This window comes from Lissotriton helveticus, chromosome 11, assembly GCF_964261635.1.
Source record: "Lissotriton helveticus chromosome 11, aLisHel1.1, whole genome shotgun sequence".
NCBI lineage: Eukaryota > Metazoa > Chordata > Amphibia > Caudata > Salamandridae > Lissotriton > Lissotriton helveticus.
In genome coordinates, this window is record NC_136072.1 from 833573285 (window position 1) to 833595294 (window position 22010).

At 48.8% G+C, this 22010-nt stretch overlaps 1 protein-coding gene across 3 annotated transcripts in view; it reads left to right on the forward strand.

The window, feature by feature from the left end:
- GPAT2 (glycerol-3-phosphate acyltransferase 2, mitochondrial) overlaps positions 1-22010 on the forward strand; it is a 1306638-nt gene that overhangs the window by 359082 nt on the left and 925546 nt on the right. For all 3 annotated transcript variants that reach the window (XM_078667014.1, XM_078667016.1, XM_078667015.1), the window contains exon 5: positions 7887-8000. In XM_078667014.1, the coding sequence (XP_078523140.1) occupies positions 7887-8000 (114 nt within the window). The remainder of the gene's footprint in view (positions 1-7886; positions 8001-22010) is intronic.

Genomic DNA, 22010 nt, shown 5'->3' on the forward strand with positions numbered 1-22010 from the left:
TAATGAATGGAAATCAACTATAGGGGGCAAGCCTTTTAAAAGATCAAGCTTGATCAACCTACAGACATAATTTGGTGCTTCCTAATAAAGTTGTGGGAGGATAAATGCTTATCACCACGAATGTCTTGCATAAAGATGACAAAGGAACCTTGGGCACACACAAGAAAACTACTCGGAAGACGCTTTCAATAGGTACCCGACCTAGAACGTTGGTGGCACCATGTTATACAGTTCTACAAAATTAGTAGCACTGTGTATTAGGTCAACAAAACTTCACAATATAGAGACTTAGTCTACTCATATCATCAGTAAATGTTTTTTAGCTAGCTCACACTACCACATCTAAATTCCTAAACTTTCAGAGGTATATATGTTGTTGGTAACCTCGAACATGACCACTCTGATTCCCAAAGAATTTGTGGAAACCGATCCTAACCCTTATATTTAGTCACTTTTGCATGCCCAGGGTGTCACAAAGAAAAGATTCAAGAATATATTTTCAAATATTTATTGAAAAGATCTAATCCTTGTTAATAAAACATGAGCTGCGATTATTAAGCAGATGAAACGCAATGGTCTAAGCATTGTTAAAAAGGTGAAAAACACAACCAATTCAGCCATTTTAATTGTTCCTAATGTTACTCCTATCTATCACTAACACCTCTACACTAGTGGGAACATATCGGAAGTACCCTTCTGCCAGACCTGTTGGAATGATCTAATGCCATACCTTGGTATAATGTGTCAGGAAGCCGTCCTTAGTGCATCAACAAATGCACCCCGTGTGAGTATGCAGACCTGCCCACTTCTCTTGCACAGCTATCTTCCTACTCAGGATGAAGGTTGAGGTCTGCAGAGCTGCATCTTAGTCACAGCTGGTTCCATGATAACTTAGGCAAAGTGCCTCTCACCAAACTCAGCATGGAAGCTGATTAAATATTGAAACACCATTCTTGCCGTACTGAGCCTGAGTTGCAGAACAGGGTCTTTAATTATTCTGTAGAGAGAAAGTTTTTTTTTTAATATGTATATTGAGCAGCTTGTAAGTGCAGTTAACAGACATAGTCCCCCATTAAGGTGGGCAGAACAATTTTTCTGAGCCAATATATCTAGACCAAGCCATTTTTTGCATGTTGAAACAAACCACCTATTGTAAACAACCCCTCAACCCCATCCTTCCCCCCACCCCGGCACTAGTATATACAGTTGTGGCTTCTGGCAGTAGAACAGTGTGGCACCTTGTAGTCCCATAAAACAGTCCCCCCCCCCCCCCCCGGCCCGTATAAGCGTTCACCCAGACAGCAGATCATGTCAAATCTGGATTTGCAAGGAGATACCCAGAGAGGGGAGCCCAAAAGTCCTTCGGTCGGGATGCTTCAGGCATCTCTTCTGCGTAGATTTCCAATTGGTCCCTCCAATAAAGTAAATCATGGATCCACCTCTTAACCGATAGTACAGCCTTTGCCCCCCAGCATTGTGCTACCTCTCTTAGCAAACGGGGTAGATATTGCTACGAGGCGCCTATTACAGGGTTTAAGCTTCTGCACCCAACCCAACAGACATACTTCAGGCACACATCCAACAGGTTCCGTAATGTGTTGAGAGAAAGTTGGCTGCTAAGAGCACACAAAACATAACAAGGGCATAGCGTGCTAATATGTGACCATGGAACTAATTGTTCAGACTACAGGACGACAATATCTATCAGGAATAAATGCGTACATGGCACTTCCTAGTATTAAGGAAAAACGTGCAAACCACCATCAGAAAATGATGCCAAGTTTAAAAGAAAACCTAAATTGGGGGCTAAATGTAAGCTCTGCAATAGCTCCAGAGCAACCAGTTTCCCTTCCAGACACTGCCAGAGGGAGCCAGTTTGAACCCCTTAGCTCATCTCCTGAGGCTGAACAATGAGTAAGAGATCCGATTTCTGCTGCCCTAATTCAGAGGAAGAATTAGTAGAGGTACAAATCTCCCTGCAAGAGTATAATAAGGACTCCAAAAAGGAGAAGGCCAGGGTACATCAAACCAAGAGTCCCTAATCTTACTGTGGCAGAGAAACTTTAAGCAGTTGAATATTGTAGCGAAAATGTGTATCGAAAAAAGCTAGGCACGATTGTCTGGCAGGATCAGAGGTAGCCCCTAAAGGAACAAACTAGCCCCATCTTCACAGTTGCCACATGTAGTAGCGGTCTAGTTCTTCCCCGCGAGGGCGGAACCGGAAGTCGTCCCCAGGAACCGGAAGGCGGACATTTTGTAGGCGCCGATCCAGCAAAAAGAGAAAGTGCGCGCTACCCCGGCGCTCTGTTAATAAAGAGCTTTTCCAACTCTTACCAGCAGCTCCTGGTCTTCATTACAACAGCGACCCCTCCTACAATGGCGACGAGGGTGGACGCGGCGAATTGAGAAAAAATAAAATAAAAAAAAGTTTAAAAAAAACGATCACACGCTGTGCAGAGCCCTACAGGACACACAAGAGGGCCAAATTCACTAAGAGGGTGAGCGAGCCACCACAGAGCACACAAAGAGAGATTCGGAGCACGGCGGAGAGCGGCAAAAGGGAGCTGAGACACGGCAGCCCTCAGAGTGCAGCACACCAGTCGAGCCAGACATAGTGTGGCCACCAGAGGCACATACGTAGCCACCCCGGAAATAGGCGGCACGAGGGGCACAAGCACACCACGGAAACAAAAGCCACAGAAGGGACGCATGGGAAGCCCCAGGCCCGGGAAAGGGGAGTACAGTAGAGGGTGCAGACGCACAGCAATCTCTACCCCGGCACCACGCCGCTGAACGCTGGCGGATCAGCCGACACAACGTGGGGAGCCCAGCAGCAGAGACGAGGCAAGTCAGCAGGCAACCCTGGATGCCAGGGGTGCAGCGGGAGGAGTGAACAGCGGACAGGACCAAGGACATGCAACGGACGCGAGGCAGGCACCAGGCAGCCCGCCCCACCGCACCGTTCCGGCCCAGGAAGCCCCGAAGGGGAACGAAAAGATGGCCACGCCATCCTCCTCCCTAACTAACATGATGCCTTTTCTCCCAAAGAGAGGAGAACCCACGATGCCGTGGGAGGACTGGAAGAGATATTTCCTGAACTACTTGGAGGCATTAGAGGAAGAGAGCGAAGCGGAGTACTCCAGTCCAAGGAGGAGGAAGATTCTCCTGCATAATCTAGGGCCAGAAGGCTTGAGGGTGTTTGACAATTTGGTGAAGGCCACGAGAGATCCGACAGACACGGATGTGTTCCGGCACGCGATAGAAGATTTGGACACACACTGTAGGCCGGTGGTATGCGTGGCCATAGATCGGAGCCATTTCTTCCAGAGAAAGCTGGAAAACGGAGAGACCATAGATGAATACGTTGCAGCGTTACAAAAATTAGCCCTCACCTGCAAATTTGGAACCCTGCACGACGACCTAGTAAGAGATCAGATTATCATGCATACGTCCAACACGACAATACAGGAGAAGCTGTGGGTGAACGGCGACGCACCGCTCAAAGACGTTTGGGCATTGGTCAAGAAAGCAAAGCTCTCTAAAAGATGTGCGCAAGCGGCCAGGAAGGAGGCAGGAAGCACACAAACGGTGTGCAGAGTGATGGTGCCCAATAAGGGAGACAAAACCAAGCATCAAGGCCCATCCAGATACACACACACCAAGAAGGCCCAGCAGACGGCTGGTACGTCGCAAAAGGCGAGCAGAGAGAGACGGTTAAGCTGCTACAGGTGCGGAAGCACCTCACACCTAGGAAATGACAAAGTGTGCCCGGCATTCAGGGCGAGATGTGCGTTCTGCAACGTGTTTGGACATTACGAAAAAGTGTGCAGGCGGAAGCCCAAAGGGGCGGCAGTTAAATATATTGACCAGGGCACTCCAGAGGAAGAAGAGACACAAGCGGAAGAAGAGTACCTGGAGGAGCTCTTGTACATAGATGACCAAGTCCTGGATGTGGATTGCAAAGGATCCAGCGGACCAATACTCAACATGAGCATAGGAGGTGTGAAGGTCGACATCGTAGCCGACTCAGGAGCTCCCATCACAATAGTCCAGAGACAAGTGTGGGAAGAGAAATTCCTGAAGGACATAAAGGAAGAGCTAAGACCAATGGACCTGAGACCAGTCACCTACACGGGGCAAAGAATACCTATGTTAGGGTACTGCCCGTTACCATTTGAATTTAGAGGACGGCGAGCGTACTGTAAGTTGTATGTGGCGGAAAAGGGACCCTCGGTCCTAGGGTGGAAAGATCAAGGCGCTCTAGGGATCCAACTCAATCCAGGAGGAATAGAGAAAGTATTGCTGATGGACACGGAGGGAGGACAAGAAATAAAAGCGTGGAAGAGAGTACCCCCAAGTGTTCAGCGGGAGGATTGGTGAGTTGACCAAGTTTAAGCACATGATATGTCTGAAAGAAGGAGCCACACCCGTGAGCCACAAAGTTCGGAACATACCGTTTCGCTGCAGAGAGGCCGTGCAAGAGGAGTTGGACAGATTGGAGAAAGGAGGTATAATCGCAGCGATTGAAAGTGCAGAGTGGTTGTCGTCTTTGGTGGTAGCACAGAAGCCCAACGGCAAGGTGAGGCTATGCGTGGACCGCAGGGAACTGAATAAAAACATTCTAGTTGACAAATTCCCACTTCCACGCATTAACGAGATGCTCGCGAGGACGAAAGGAATAAAGTGGTTTTCAACAGTAGACCTGTCCTCTGCCTACCATCAAGTAACACTACACCCAAGTACAACCACCTCACGTCCTTCATAACACCATTTGGATGTTATAAATTCTTGAGAATGCCGTTCGGATTGGCATCTGCAGCGGCGTGTTCCAAAAACTAATGCACCAGCTTTTTAAACATGTGGAGGGAGTTCAGTATTTCCAAGATGACATTCTGATAATGGGAAAGTCGATGCCTGAACACAATGAGAAAGTCCACACTGTACTGAAGGTGTTACAAAACAATGGCCTCACCGCTGAGTGGGCGAAGTGTAAATTTGGGAAGCCGTCAGTGATGTACCTGGGGCATGAAATTAGCGAGAAAGGAATAGAGCCCAAGAGAGAAAACATGGAGGCGATAAGGAAAGCGCCAGCCCCGGAAAAGAAGGAAGATGTCAGGTCGTTCCTCGGCATAGCGGAATTCTATAGCAAATTTATCCCGAATTTTGCCACAAAGACACACCACATGCGTCAACTGTTAAAAGAGAGAAACGGATTCAAGTGGAGCGGAGAGGAACAAGAGGAATTTGAGGCCTTGAAGAAGGAAATGAGCGAGGCCATTCCCCTTAAGGGCTTTGACCAAGGAGCCAAGTCCATACTCACGACTGATGCCAGCGACCGTGGATTGGGAGCGGTATTGATGCAAAAGTCAGACAGTGGGGAGATATCCACCGTCTGTTTAGCTTCCCGAACATTGGCACCGAATGAAGAAAAGTTCAGTGTCATCGAGAAAGAAATGCTGGCTGTGGTGTGGGCGATAGAACGCTCCAGGCAGTTCCTGTGGGGAACCATGTTCTTAGTTCGCACGGACCACAACCGCTGATAAAGGTACTTACATCAAGCGGTCATGCGCATGCCACTCCAAGGATAGCAAAGATGGCATTGAGACTTCTAGACTACGTCTATGAGGTGGAGTATATACCAGGTCCCAGGAATAAAGTTGCGGATTTTTTGAGTAGAGCGGCTGCTAAAGAGAAAGCAGAAGAACAAGACACCCCTGGATGGGAGGGGTACATGGTAGCCACCCTGCAAGACGTGGAACAGGTGATTAGTGGACAAGAATGGACTGAGGAATATCAGAAAGATGAGGACCTGGAGGCCATAAAGGGATATGTGACACATGGGTGGCCAGAGAAAAGACACCTAGATGAAAAACGGAAGAAATACTGGGAGATAAGAGATAAACTGTCACTGGGAGAAAATCCCATTTTCTTGTTGAGAGGAGACAAGATCATCCCTCCCCAAGGACTGGTAGGACATCTGTTAGCAATCCTACATGAGGGACATCAAGGGATAACGAGGACAAAAGCCTTGGCCAGACAAGCATACTGGTGGCCTGCCATTGATGCCCAGGTGGAGAGGTATGTGAGGGAATGCGACTCATGCGCTAAGGCAGACAAGACACAATTCCTCGTGAGACCACAACTAGGCAAGTTCCCTGTTCTCAGCAGTCCCTGGGAGATGGTGTCCATAGACATAATAGGACCCATTTTGAACATGGAGGGGATTCAGAAATATGCCATAGTATTGGTGGATAGGTACTCTAAATGGCCCGAAGTGGAGGCGAGAGAAACAGTAGACACTGATGTGGTACTGGCGTTCCTAAACACGCTCTTTGTGAAGGAAGGAATCCCCAAGATCATTACATGCGACAACGGGCCACAGTTTGTCTCTGCCAAATGGGAAGCGTTCATGTCCAGAAATGGGATTGAAGTAAAACACACTCCTATATACCATCCGGCTGGGAATGGACTGGTTGAACGGTTCAACCGTGTCATAATGGGGACAATTCAAGCGGCCATAAGCGATGGACAGGATTGGGAAAGGGAGCTGCCCAAGATGCTCTGGGCATACCGCATCACACCTGGAAGCACAGGATACAGTCCGTTCAAAATTTTGAGAGGACGTGAACCATTCACAAAGGACAACATGGCATGGAGGCAGATGGTAGTGCAGAGTAAATGGTCTCCTGCGATTGTGAAAAGAAATCTAGAGAGAGCGCAAGAGACATATACAGAACATTTCAACAAGCGACGGAATGTACAAGCAGTGTCTCTGGAAAAGGGAGACTGGGTGAGAGTGAGAGTGGCCACGTTAAAAAGAAAAGGAGAAAGCAAATTCACGCCACCCCTTCAAGTCATAGAACCATATGCCAGGTAGGCGTTGTTGAGTGATGGGAAAGTGTGGTCGCAAGACAGAATGGCGAAGTGCAACAAAATCCTAAAATGGGAAACTGAAGGCGAGACAGAATGCGAAGAGGGAGCCCAGAAAAGTGATGTCAATGGAAGGATACCAGACCAAGTCGGAAGAAAGGAAAAGCAAGTACAAAAACAAGTTTTATACTGTGATTATTCAAAAACATATAACATTTTATTTTTTATTTTTTCAATTCATATAAATATTGTTTTCAATCAAAAAGTCACATAAGGAATGTATCAATTTATATCAAAAAGTCAGAAATAGCACAAATAAATCATGAATATAAACAGCAAAAATTATATATAAGAAATTATTACCCCTTGGTAACAACCATATCCATCAACATGCTCACGTGCTAACAATCATACCACAATCAAACCTCATACTAAGATGGAGAAAGGAACTGAATTTATAATTAGCAAGATGAAAGTGCTAAAATATGGGCCCCAAGATGTAGCTTTTGGCCCTCGCAGCAGGTCCTGCTTATATATAATTTTTGCTGTTTATATTCATGATTTATTTGTGCTATTTCTGACTTTTTTATATAAATTGATACATTCCTTATGTGATTTTTTGATTGAAAACAATATTTATATGAATTGAAAAAAGAAAATGTTATATGTTTTTGAATAATCACAGTATAAAACTTGTTTTTGTCACCTGTTTGGGATATTTACAGATGTACTCACACAATTGAATTATAGGGCCATCATAGGAACGGTCCCCTACATTATAGTGTTTTTCGCTCCCCTCTGTTCCTTGGTCATAATCAGCTCTTTTGAGGGGGTCCCATCGTACAAGTTGCGGACATGAGGGTTCGTAAATGTTTTACAGTGGCCATCAATACTTATGAATTGTTGATTTACATCTTTTTGCGATATCTTCACATTTTCCATTCTTTTCTTTCAGTCTTTCATGCTGCTCTATAATAGACCTTTCGTCTGATGTCCATTATCTCTTCATCCTCCAGGTTCAGAGGTTGGTTGGTTAGAAGACTCTGTTATGTTATCTTTTGTTTGGACGAAAACATTAAACCTGCTGCGCCACCTGAAGATCTCCATGCAACGATCTGCAACAGCAAGAGGTATTTAGATGGGTTGCACCTGTCCTCCTATTGTTGTTCCACATATCTGTTTTACAGCTGCCATGATTGGAGTTTTGCCAATTGTTAGTGTAGATTTAGTTCACATGCTACCAACCTAAATTGCAGCTGTTTTTCTACTCTGTTTATCACATGACAACAGGGTCTCTCTACCATTTTGTGAGGTATTGTCTACAGTTTCTCCTTTGCTTTTTCTGGGGTCGGCCATATTTTTCCCTTTATCTAGAGCTGGTAAAGTATTTTTCCTGTATCTGTAAAGGGAGGGTTATATCTAGGTTTAAGGACTCTAACCTAGGTAGGTACTCTTTCCAGCCACTGAACATAGAATTGGTTATTATGAGCAAAATTAATTTCTTTTTTTAAATACTTCTCATGTATCCACTGTTGACTAATTAACCATGTCAGTGCCATCTGTGATTATCCATATTTCTCTACCCTGTCTCTTTTGTGATTCTATGTATCTCTTTCCTGTACCAGCTGATTCTCCAATTTCTTTACCATTTGCCTACTTCAAGCCTCCTGGTTGTGTCTCATATTAACAGGGATATTTCTCTGCCTATTACTCGTTGTCTCTATTAAAGGAACTTTACTGATATTCCTGAACATTGCATAGCTCTATGTATAGGATATGAAACACTTTTTCTATTTTTTTGTTGTGTATATTACTTTCTAAAAGGCAGTTTTATTTTTTTAAATAAAACACCTTTTAACTAACAATAGCTGGGCGCTAGGGGGCACACAGTGGAATGGCTGGGTGAGACCGCAGCTCCGCCGGACGACCACTGCATCATTGCCCTAAGATCGCCCCAAAGCCCACCAAAATGCCATCGGAGTATCGTCCCAGGCGTCGGAACCCATCAGGATCACGATGAAATGCGAACCGGAGGCCGGGAATCGACAGAAACGGGAGTAAACATTCAAAACGGCGGCGAGACCTCACGGCGTCCAAAATGGCGGCCGCGGAACTCCGACTCGCATCTCTGGCGTCTACAGCACTGTGAGTAGGGCGCCTAACTCCAGGCAGCCAGCGCGGCGCACAGCTAAAATAACCAAAATGACCAACTGTCGAGGCAAGTGACTCTGTCTATCGGATGTGCCCACTCAGACTGTATTCATGATCAGGGCTCACGGCAGACAAGATGGCGGCGCCCGGCGGCCGGAGTGTGAGTTTGCTTAGTGCACAGTGCTGAGAACCCGGGAGCTGTGGTTACTGCAACGATCGACACACAGGAAGGTCTGAACTTTAAGCGCTTGATGAATTGCGGCGGCGCGCCTACTTACGAAAACCCTCGCATTACGGAAGCACTCGTACAGATCCCGAAGAGCCATCACGCTGCCTCCGGCGAGGTGCGTAGAACACTACACCGCGCCATGATAAGTTGCAGCGCGCGGGTGGAGTTACAAGAAAGGCGGGCGAAGCACAATTGAATCAACTTCTGGGCCCTCGATCTCCTAAGCTGCTCCGTTATTTCAATGCGAACATTGCCCCGGACCTGAGGGGGGATCTACTATGCATTAACACCAGCCTGGACAGGGGGACTCGCCTGCACATGCACGCTCCAGATTTGACCTCTATTCCTGCGCTCACGTCCCACGAAGAAAGACAAAACGGCGACATCCACCAGGAGGACCAGGTCCACGCCTCGTGACGCCACGCTGTCGACTCCGCTGTCCTCTACGATGGTGAGACCTGAAAAACAACAACAGAAAATATCTTTTGAGGCTAAGAAGACGCCCAAGATCACAGAGGTGATGTCTGGTAGTGGATCACCGGCCGAGCTATCTCCCAGCACCAACATGGAAAAGATATTACTGTCCATCCAAGCTAACCTACAAGACATCAATGGTAAACTGGACAATCTCACGTGCAGGATGGACGGCATGGCGGCCAAACTGGAGAAACACGGGGAGAGACTGGAAACGGCCGAGACACGGATCTCAGCAGTCGAGGATGAATCACACTCCACCACTTCCAAATGCAACAACATGGAACGGGTCCTAGAGGTGATAAAAGCTAAGGAGGAAGAATTGGAATCGCGCTCAAGACGAAACAACGTGCGCATCATAGGCCTTCCGGAGACAACCAACACGGGGCGTATGGAGCTTTATGTGGATAAATTGTGCAAGGATGTTTTCGGAGATGATGCATTGTCGCAGATTTTCGTGGTAGAGAGAGCACACAGATCCCTTGCGCCCCGTCCACCACCCGGAGCATCACCGCGCCCCATTGTGGCGAGGATCTTGAATTATCGAGACAGGGATACCATCTTAAGGCTCGCACGAGAGAAAGGAACTATCACCCACCAAGGTAACACCCTGGAATTCTACCCGGACCACACAGTAGCTGTACAACAGGCCAGACGAGAATTTACTGCAGTGAAAGCCAAGCTTCGAGATCTTCACGTCACTTATTCAATGCTGTACCCTGCCAGACTGCGTGTGATGTGGGAGGGTAAGGCCGTGATACTGGCTTCTCCTAAAATGGCGCAGGAATTTGTGAAAAAAATAATGAGACAGAACAAATCCAATGCACAGAATGACCAGCAACCGGAGTCGGAATGAACACGTAGACGGCACAATCCATACATCCCGCGTGAGTATGAGGGGTTTTGTCGCCATGGGGGCGGTCATATGTACCCACATAGGATGAGACATTGCCAGGTGAGACTGGCGCCACACGTTGACTCTCAGCGACTCAGAACCGGGGAGTGTTCTATCTGCTCAATGCTTAGCGATAGCGTAAGGCTCTGATGAACTTGTATATACTGGCCCCCTAGGCGGCGAGATGCGCATTATGTGTTGGGGCCTCAGAGTGGGCTCGACGGAGATTGGTCTGCTGCATGTGATATTGAGGCGTTGGGCCTGGTTCCAACCGCTCACCGCTGAGATTTGCATCATTTGCATTGTACTCATATATCTGAACTTACTGGCAACCATGAGGCGTGCATGACAATACCAGTCGGTGTATGCTAATTTGACTATGTTGGCTCATAAACAATTTTGAAATGGCCGTAGCGCTTACTTAGCTGATTGTAGCCCTCGGGGGATGAGACGTGCATCCAGCCTGTCAGAATTCTTTACTTGTCTCCTGCTTTAACAAGTGTGCTTACACCGTGGCTGGAACACTAAACCATAATAGCAGTCAACGGGTAGCATAGCGGAACATCACGTGGGTTGCTGTGGGTTGGCCATGGATTGCTTGGTGTTGACCGTTCAGTGCATCACACACCTTAATGTCCTAATCTGAACATTAATGCTTTCGGACATTTTAAACTGTGAGTGACAAGTGAATGCGTGGTGGATGTAGGAGCTGTTGTAACGCGATTTACACTTAGAGACACGCGAGAGGTTTTCCTTCATTCACTTTACAATAGTTGTTTCTATGCTGCCTGCATATGCGGCTGTTCGAGGGCGACGTTATGATGCAAATTACGATATGATGACTGCCTGGGAGACATGAACATGCAAGTATGGGGAGGGGGCGGATCTGGGGCATGCATTCATCCAACGCTTGAATCCACCAACACGATTAGAGTCGTCCACATCCATTAAATTGGATGGCATGTTGTGCCCCTAGCGGACCTCCACGAGGGTGTTCCCCACACTAGTTTTGTACTAATGGAGCTGTTAGAAGGACCCGATCTGTTGTCGGGACTACTTGGGGAGGGTGAGTGGCTTCGGCAGGATTGGGTTGCTGGAGTGGGTGGGGGTGGGAGGGGTGGAGGTTTTGTTACTGTTCTGAGACCGTACTGTTTAGAATATGTTACTCCGCGGTGTAATACGGACCAATTGATCATTTGGTTTCATACATTTCCACATATGAAAGACCATGTCGACCTTAACCCTGATTATATAACGCTGCAGGTTTGGATATCCCCACATCACAGATGACACAGAGGTCTGATAGCGCAGGCAGGACACACATGAATCTCCTCACATGGAATGTGAGAGGTCTCACGCAACCTAAGAAAATCCGCAGGGTGTACGCTTATCTGAACAGATGTAACATAGATATTGCACTCCTACAGGAAACGCACATCGCACCTAACACACATCAATCCATAGGCCAACGATGGGCCGAATCAGTACACTCTTCCACCTATTCCTCTTACTCCAGGGCAGTGACGACACTGATACGCAAAGGAATAAATTTCACTGCACAAAAAGCGATACTGGACCCGAATGGCAGGTATGTTATTGTATCGGGCATCCTGCGTGAACAAAAAATAACGTTACTTAATGTGTATGGTCCGAATGTGGACGCACCCGAATTTTTTCAGGAACTGTGGGGCCATTTACAACAGTTCACAGACACTCACATTATATGCGGGGGTGATTGGAACGTGACGTTAGCGGACGATAAAGACCGATCTGCACAATCCCTTGAACCTCACAAGCAAGCTCGAGCAAAACTCCTACACATGCTGACAGACTTGTCATTAGCGGACATATGGAGAGATAAAAACCCCGACTCACCGGGCGCAACACATATTTCCGCTTGTCACGACAGCTGGTCGCGCCTGGATTACTGGCTAGGCACGAATCAAATAACACTTTGGACACAGGCTTTACGTGTCCTCCCCAGAACGCTCTCAGACCACAACCCCATATCACTCGGACTCAACATGCCACATTACACTCCACCTCCCTTTCAATGGAGATTCAACTCACGAGCCCTAACAGACATCATTTATGCTGACACCATTCACACCGCGATTAAAGACTATTTTCAGATAAACGAACCACAGCGGATGACCCATGTCTATTGTGGGAAGCCTTTAAGGCCACGATACGTGGGGTGTGCATGAGTACTACCATAGGCATACTACGTGACATACGTCAACAGATTAAACAACGCGAAACACGGGGGCGCTAGGTGGCGCACTGGTGAATGGACGCCTACATGTGAGGCTCCCACGACCTAGCGTTATAAATCCTGCATTTATCCTCTAATCGGCTACCGAGTGGGCTGAAACTGCTCCCATCAGCTCGGGAGATCCCCGACGGCTCCGGTTTGAGTTTGGAGGCTATTGCTGCTAGCCACCGGTCGTGAGGAACTCTTCTGTCCCCAGCGGTGACTACTGTCGGAAGGCGCGGCTGGACGGCCTGGTGGACGACGCGAGACCGAGGAGTCTGCGTCGCGACAGGGCCTCAAGTGGCGCGAAAAGTGGTTGCCGTCCGAGTGAAGACGAATGGTTGGCACGGCCTCTGAACACCAGGCATATAAGTGATGCACGCCACGCAGACTGCTGTAGGACTACCCCCTACGTGATCCGACTCCTCTGTGCTCTATTCACCAGAGGTACCGGATTGCTGTTGGTGTACGCACTGAGCGCTGACGGTGCATTGGGGGGTACTTGCTGCCTGCCGAGGCTGCCACCGGAGCGGGACTGCTGCCACATGCGGTGAGGTCTGGGGGCCAACTACACGACTGGATTGAGGCGAGTGGAGGAGCGAGGCTGGGCGCGCTCTACATCGCGCTATCCTGTACAGCGGCGGGAATTGCGGTGAGCTGTGTGGCTGGCTAGAGGGCTCCCTAGGCGGAATTCGTGCGCAGCGTCTGCTGGATGCAGGAGCCACCTGATAGTGACCCATATTGAGCACCTTGCTGGGACGCTGAACTGGACTCTTGATACCCCATTGATTGCACGTCTTTTACGGCCACATAACATTTGTGGGGGGCTGAGCGGTGCATTGGTTAGACTAAACGAAGCAGGCAGCGCTGTGGCCTGGACCACGTGATTGAGTGCTAGGACAACATAGTGCAGCTCTGCCCACGGATATCCTTCACTGCACTGGTCTGGAGTACGTGCAGGCTTGAGTTATTATTGCATGGTGGTGGGGACTACTGCTTGCTGACATTACCCACTGTATTTGAATATATACAGCTGCCCGTGTATGACCTGTTTAGATTAGCTGCATTTCACACGATACTGGAGCTGCAGACTAGCGTGCGCAGGAGGCGGAGCTCTGTAGTCCCCCACTGGTACTTTCATCGAGTGCACAGTTGAAACCGGGAGCTCCTGGTACGTGGCGACCTGGTATATAGTCAGGCATCTGGTCGAGGAGCTCTCTACAGCCAGGAACTGATACTGAGGATTGCCATAGATACCCACACGCGACCTGCGCTGATTTTGGGCTCTGGGTCTTGCTGCTTGACAGTGGGGACATTGCGACCTGTCTAACCTGTATGACCGGGATTGCGGGGGATACGTTGACACCTGAGATACCGCAGAACGTGATACACTGCCCTGACCTGTGGCGAAGATGGGAAGGACGGACGCGAGATAGCCGAAACTCACGTTTGATGCCGCCAAAAAAACAACTCGAACAAGCCTGGAGCAACAACAACAGTCGGGTGCTAGCGGCTCCACGGATGGTTCGGCGTCCACTTCCCCAGATCTCCAGGAAATCCTCCGAGAAATGCGCCAAGGGTTTGCGACCATCGCGGACAAAGTAGACAGGATATCATCACGGATGGATGCCGTTGTCCACAAATTAGATCTCCACGAGGGGAGGCTGAAGGAGGCGGAACAGCGGGTCTCGGATGTGGAGGATACATCGACCCAACACGCGACGCAACTAACCAGGATGGATAATCTGCTACGCACTATAGCGGCCAAGAATGAGGATTTGGAGGCGAGAAGTAGGCGTAATAACGTACGCATAGTGGGTGTTCCGGAGTCCACAAATGTGGGGAAGATGGAGGAATACGTGGAGAAACTCCTGCTGGCAGCTGTCGGCCCGGAAGCTTTTTCGCCCCAGTTTATAGTGGAGAGAGCGCATAGATCCTTGGGACCGGTTCCAAAGCCGGGCACGCCTCCAAGACCTATCATTACCCGCTTTCTGAACTATCGGGATCGGGATTCTGCCTTGCGTGCGGCCCGGAACACCAAAACACTTTCCTTTGACGGAAACAACTTCACCATCTATCCTGATTTCACGCCTATGGTGCAGGAGGAACGTCGCAAATTTCAGGATGTAAAGGCCAAACTTCGCAATCTTCAAGTGGATTACGCATTGCTCTACCTGGCTCGCCTGCGGGTCACATGTCAAGGGCGACAGAGGTTCTTCACGAAACCACAACAGGTGGAAGAATTCATCAAACATTATAAACGTACAGCACAACCACGGGGGGATGAAGACAACGATCCTGGCCAACGACGGGAGGGTATGGAGGATGATGAACATTGATACCACGGACACTGAGACTCTCTTGCCGAGATGAGTCCTATTTGTGAGTACCGCTCTATGGACAATAATGCAAATGTAATTATAAATGTTCAACCCCCCTTCCTCCTTCAGTTAAGATGGGATGGGATGTTCTGGCCCTGGGGAGGCTGATATAGATCCGGTTCGCTGGGTACCCCCTTCTCTCCTACTGGCTGGGTGGGTTCCATCGTATGGAGCTGGTGGAGTGAAGGGGTGATTGTGTCGCCACCTGGAATGCTACCTGACCGGTATTACCCACACAGTTCCTATTGGGGTAGGGTATGTTTTCACCCTAGTTTTTTGAGGGCGTTGGGGTGGGATGGGGTGGATGGCGAAACTGGCAAGTTGGGGATGCTTCAGTGGGAGGATGGGAGGGAATGGGAATGTGACCGGGAGTTGAATGAGTTGGTTGAGTGCGATGTACACGAGCAAGCAGTGAATTCTACTGACCTACCTGAGATGACACTGGACTATACCCTTCTGCGTGGTGTCATGTTCAGAGAGACCTGCGTGCGGGTTAAGCGAACACAAGATTGTCGGACAATGATTGTGGGACTGGGACGTGATGCTGCAATTGCTGATGAATAGACTGATTTCCAGGCTAGTCACTGATAATGTCGATGGGCGCAGGGGAAGTTAACAAATGTACTTTTCTGTCGTGGAATGTGCGGGGACTTAAAGATGCACGTAAATGCAGGCAGCTGCTGGCATATTGGGATAGACACCAGGTACATGTGGTTATGCTGCAGGAAACTCATATCCCCCCGCACACCACGTCCGCTTTCGGTAGCAGATGGGCAGGGGTGCGGGTTTTTTCGAACTATTCCTCATATGCCAGGGGTACGGCTATCCTTCTACATCGTGCCCTCCCTTTTACACTGCAAGGCCAGCGTGTAGATAAGGAGGGAAGATATGTGGTGTTGTGGGGGAGGTTGGGTGGGAAAACGATCACCATTGCCAACTGTTATGCACCTAATATTGATGACCCTGATTTTTTTGCTGTGCTCTGGGGAATTGTGATAGATGTTGGATCGACTCATCTCGTCTGGGGTGGAGACTTCAATGTTGCCTTAGTCCCGGGGATGGATAGAGCGGATGCTTGCACGACATATCATCCCAGAGCGCGGGATGTCCTCAGGGGAATGGTGGATGAGGGTGGGTTAGTCGATGGCTGGAGACATATTCATCCGGACTTACTGGATGGAACACACTACACCTAATACACAGGCACATGGGCTAGAATCGATTATATCTTTGTGTCACGGAATCTAGCACCGCATATCCTTGCTGCGCAACACCTGCCCAGAACACATTCGGATCACTGCCCGGTCTTGCTGACTATAGATCTGCCTGGGTATAATAAACCACGACCACCCTGGCGGCTGCAACCTACCGTTCTAGTGGATGCAGTCTTCCGAGAGGAACTCAGGGAGGATATAGCTGACTTTTTCCCCGTAACAAAGACACTGTGGATAATGTGGAAACAGTGTGGGAAGCCTTTAAGGTTACAGTAAGGGGGTGGTGCATTGCTAAGAGCACAGGGGTTTTGAGGGACATACAGCGCACTCTCAGCAAGTTGGAAGATGACTTACGGGTATTGGAAAGAAGCATGGTGCAGGGAGACGCAGGGCATATACAGCAGGAGTTCAGGGCTAAATTGTCGGAATACGAGGCTGAAGCGCAAAGAGAGGTACATTTCAGAGGTAAATATTGGAAGGCTCGAGCGTACAATGAGGGTGGCAGACCGGGCAGGGCATTGTCAATGGCGGTTCGGATGGCGCGTGGCGCTAACACTATATTAGAATTAACTGCAGCTGATGGCACGGTATGCAAGGATTCAGATAGCATACTGGCCACCCTCCAGGCACATTACGGACTACTCTATACGTCACAGGCAACTGGAAGCTTTGACCTGGAGGGCTTTCTGGGGGATCTTGCGCTGTGCTGGATAAGTGACGCCCATAGCCAGTTTTTGGGGGCGCGACTTGAATTGGATGAGGTACGAGATGCCATAATGTCCTTGAGCAACGGGAAGGCCCCTGGTCTTGATGGGCTCCCCGCAGAATTTTATAAATGCTATGTGGACATCATGCCACTGGTACTACGAGAGGTGTTTGAGGATGCCTTGGAGGTGGGTGTCCTGCCGAGGTCCATGAGAGAGGTTGTAATTACATCTCTACTTAAGCCGGGTAAGGATGCCATGCAGTGTGACTCATATCGTCCCTTATCGCTATTGAATTGTGACGCCAAGATTCTTGCCAAGATCCTAGCCAATAGACTCTCATTACTCATGACCCAGCTTATATTGCCTGATCAATCAGGATTTGTCCCCACAAGATCTACATCACACAACCTCCGAACTGTCTTCTCCCTGATCCAAACTGTGAGCCCCACGATACCGATAGCAGCCGTATTCCTAGATGCGTCGAAGGCTTTCGACTCTGTGGAGTGGGGATATCTGTTTACGGTATTGCGGAAAATGGGTTTCCCTCCAATCTTTATGGACTGGATACGCTTACTGTACACAGACCCAAAAGCAAGAGTGCTTGCGAATGGGTGCTTGTCAGATGCCTTTGAGATAACAAGGGGTACTCGCCAGGGGTGCCCTCTCTCCCCCTTGCTTTTCGCTATAGCGATAGAACCGCTAGCCTGCCGCATCCGACAGCTACTCAAGGATAGCGCCTTTAACTGCTTTCAGCGACAACTCTCTATATCGTTATATGCGGACGATGTCACGCTTTATGTCAAAGAGCCCCGGACTAATCTGAATGGGTTACTGCGGGAGTTTGTCTCCTTTGGTGGCCTGTCTGGAGTCTCGATAAACTGGGGTAAATCTCAGCTGTTCCCACTCACACCTGCCGTCTCAGAGTTCCCGCTCGACTATCCCTTGGAGTGGTGTTCTTCGGACTTGCGCTACCTGGGGATACAAATCTCGAGAGACAAGGGGGATACACTACGCATGAATTATGGCACGGCCATAACCAAACTGGTGGACTCGGTGACCCGATGGATTAAATTACCCCTGTCCATGGCGGCTCGAGTTTCCCTCATCAAAATGGTGGTCTTGCCCCGTTTCTTGTATCTGTTTCTCAACGTGCCCTATTACCCGGGTGCCTTTTTCTTCAAGACCCTGCGGTCTGAACTTATACGACTGGTATGGGGGGGCAGGCAGGCGCGCCTTAGATGGGCGGTTATGACACAACCTTACAATGTAGGGGGATTTGACATCCCAGATTTTGAAGTTTATTATTTGAGCGCACAGGCGCACTACCTGTATTATTGGATGAAACCCTCCGCTTTCATGCCGCAAGTTGCGGCGGAAGACTGGATTGCTCACCCACTACCGTTGAATGGAGTGGTTCATGCCCCTATATCGGCGCTGGAAATGCAGGCTAACACGGTGACATGTACCATGGATGCATGGCACAGAATAGGGAGACGATTGCAAGCCTCGCTTTTGTACACGGCCCGGATGCCACTGTCCTACCATCCGCAGATGGCGCTCTTCCAAGAATCGGGCTTCCGTACCATGTGTCGCCGGTTACATATTCAGACGTGGGGCGATCTATTCCATGATGGTGTTTTTCGTTCTCGAGAAGAGTTCTTTGGGGAACATGCACCTACTCCCTTGGAAGTGTTCTACTTTCTACGGCTGCGGGAAGGCTTAAATGCCTTGCTGCCTGACTACCCTCTGGAACCCCCCAGTATTGCCCCGCTAACAGTTGTGATGAGCAGCGTGGATGGTGCACACCTAGTCTCCAACATATATAAGTGCCTCCGGAGAGAGCTGCCAATTGTGGAAAGTACAGCTAAAGCACACTGGTCACAGGATCTTGGTGAGGAGATCTCGGAGGAACAATGGGAGTATTGTTGTGACCTCTCGGGCACAGTGATATCTAGCTGTCGCTTTAAAATCATACATTACAAGTTTCTCCATAGACTGTATTACACACCAGTCAGAAAGGTTAGGTTCAAATTAGCTGATTCGGATAGGTGCGAGCGCTGTGGTCAGGGAGGGGCGGATTTCCTCCATTTGGCATGGGAATGCCCACAAGTGACGGAATATTGGACGCTGGTCTGCGAGGCCGTCTCCCTCATGATAGGGGCTCCATTAGCCCTGGATCCGCTGTTATTCTTGCTGGGTTATACTGCACAGATAGCGAGATCTGTTCGGAAATACACTAACGTGGCGCTATTGTTGGCAAAGAGACGACTGGCCCGTAGGTGGGGGAGGGGCCGGGCCCCCAAATTCAAAGACTGGCTACAGGATATGTTGCACTGTCAGGAGCAATATGGGATATTCTCAGAACTACTGCCTCTGGCTTCTAGACCGGCTGATATCTGGGGCCCACTGCAGGCATACCTTATACAAACTGCAACACAGGGGATAGACAATACTGGGATTGACGAGGTTGAGGAAGTGCCCCCCGTAGCAGGCTCGAATTAGGCACTTATGCTATGCTTCAGGACAGGGTGGAGAGGATGGGATTCTGGTTGGCCCTTGTGGCATAGAGCTGCTGGATGTTAAGACTGTTTTCGGGCGCGTGGTTGGCAGTACTCTGGGCCTATGTGGACATGGCTGCACTTTAGGGCTATGCTGCACTGGTATGATAAGATGAAGTAATGCCCTGCTCTGATATTTAACTGACAGCTACGTATGATGCTAAATGTTGCCACAGGTGAGAGGGGGCGCGGAAGCGCTCTGTACTAGAAAGCCCCCTTGATCCTCCCCTTGACAGCAGAACCTGCTTTGCCTATGATTCTACTAGTCAATGACTTCTGTTCCCATAGCGACCAAGTACTGATGAGTCGGCCTGATATGCGCCCTGTTACGAATGGATCATATATATATTGTTGTGGTATTTCATGCGACCCTGCTGTTAGACTGTGTTATCTATAGGCAATGCTACTACTTTATTGATGAATGTGTATCGCTGCCGGCCTGATATGGTTGTAGGCACACTGCTGTGTATGTGAGCACGATGGATAATAAAAGTTTTTTTTGAAAATCAAAAAAAAATACAAAACGCGAAACACGAATGAGAGATTTGGAGAGGACCTACGAGGTCCAACGCAACGTCACTCTTCTGGGGGAACTGCGACAGTTACACACGGAGCATCAATCATTGGTCGACGACGAGATAAAATATCTAGACAAAAAACACTCCGCTCGACACTATGGCGAGAGTGGCAGACCAGGTAGGATTCTGGCGGCTAAAATTTGCGAAGGTAGGAGTCATGCAGCAATATTGGGCGTTAAATCTAGGGATGGCACGCTACAGACACAAGCCACTGATATCCTGACTTGCTTCGTAGATTCTTACGAGGCGTTATACAAATCGCAGCCCATAGCGTCGGAAGCAGACATTGATAGTTATTTCAGAGACGTGGCAATAGCGTGGCTTTCGGATGGCCAGAGGGAATATCTAGCGGCACCCATTACGGTGGAGGAAATTTTGGATGTGATTAAGTCACTGCCAAATGGAAAAGCGCCAGGCCCAGATGGGTACACAAACGAATTCTACAAACAATACGCAGATATACTAGCCCCGTACCTGGCAGAAATGTACGGAGCTGCGTTTGATCAAGGTAAACTGCCCCTGACACTTAGGGAGGCAGTAATTATTGCTCTATTGAAACCCTCCAAAGACCCAGCCCAGTGCGATTCATACAGGCCATTGTCGCTGATCAATGTCGATTCCAAAATACTTCCGAAGATTCTGGCAGTGAGACTCACACCATTGATGACCAACTTGGTATTACCTGATCAGGCGGGATTTATTCCAACTCGGTCCACGTCCCATAACACCAGGACGCTGTTCGCTCTGGCACACTATCTTCAACCAAACATGAAGGCGGTGGCGGTACTATTAGATGCCGCCAAGGCGTTTGATTCTATTGAGTGGAACTACCTGATTGCCATTTTACACCGCATGGGATTCCCCAAAAGGTTTGTTCAATGGGTGTCCTTACTTTATACTAATCCATGCGCCAGGGTCCGAGTTAATGGGTATCTATACGACCGTTTCCCGATAGAACGTGGTACTAGGAAGGGATGCCCTCTTTCCCCCCTCCTTTTCGCCCTCGCACTAGAACCCCTAGCCTGTATAATACGCCAGAATTACAAATCATCCGCTCTACAATTCCCTTCCAGGCCGCTACACATATCTCTATATGCAGATGATATGGTGCTCTACGTTCGGGATCCCGCTGATCACTTGAGTCAGCTACTGAGAGAATACATCAAATTCGGTGGTCACTCGGGCTTAATAATAAATTGGTCAAAATCCTACATTATCCCCCTCAAGGATACGACGACTCCACTGGACACGGAGTATCCGTTAGAATGGCAAACCAATCCGATACGGTATTTAGGAGTGCAATACCATAGAGACCCCGAGGTAGTGATCCGCTCAAATTACGGTTCCACGATCTCCAAATTAGAAGATAAGGTAAAACGCTGGATACAGCTACCGTTGTCATTGGCGGATCGCATCGCGATAGTGAAAATGAATATCTTGCCTAAACTCTTATACCTCTTCAATAACGTCCCAATTACCCCTCCCGGGGAAGTATTCCGTCGCATAAAATCACTGGTACTACAGCTCATATGGGCGGGCAAGCAAGCGCGCATAGATCTCCAAACATTAACACTCCCCTGTGCGAAGGGAGGACTCGGGGTGCCGGACTTTAAACTATACTATTTGTGCGCACAGGCTAAATATGCTGTCTATTGGTATCACTCGGTGCCTTACCTCACTCACACTGCGATTGAAGAAG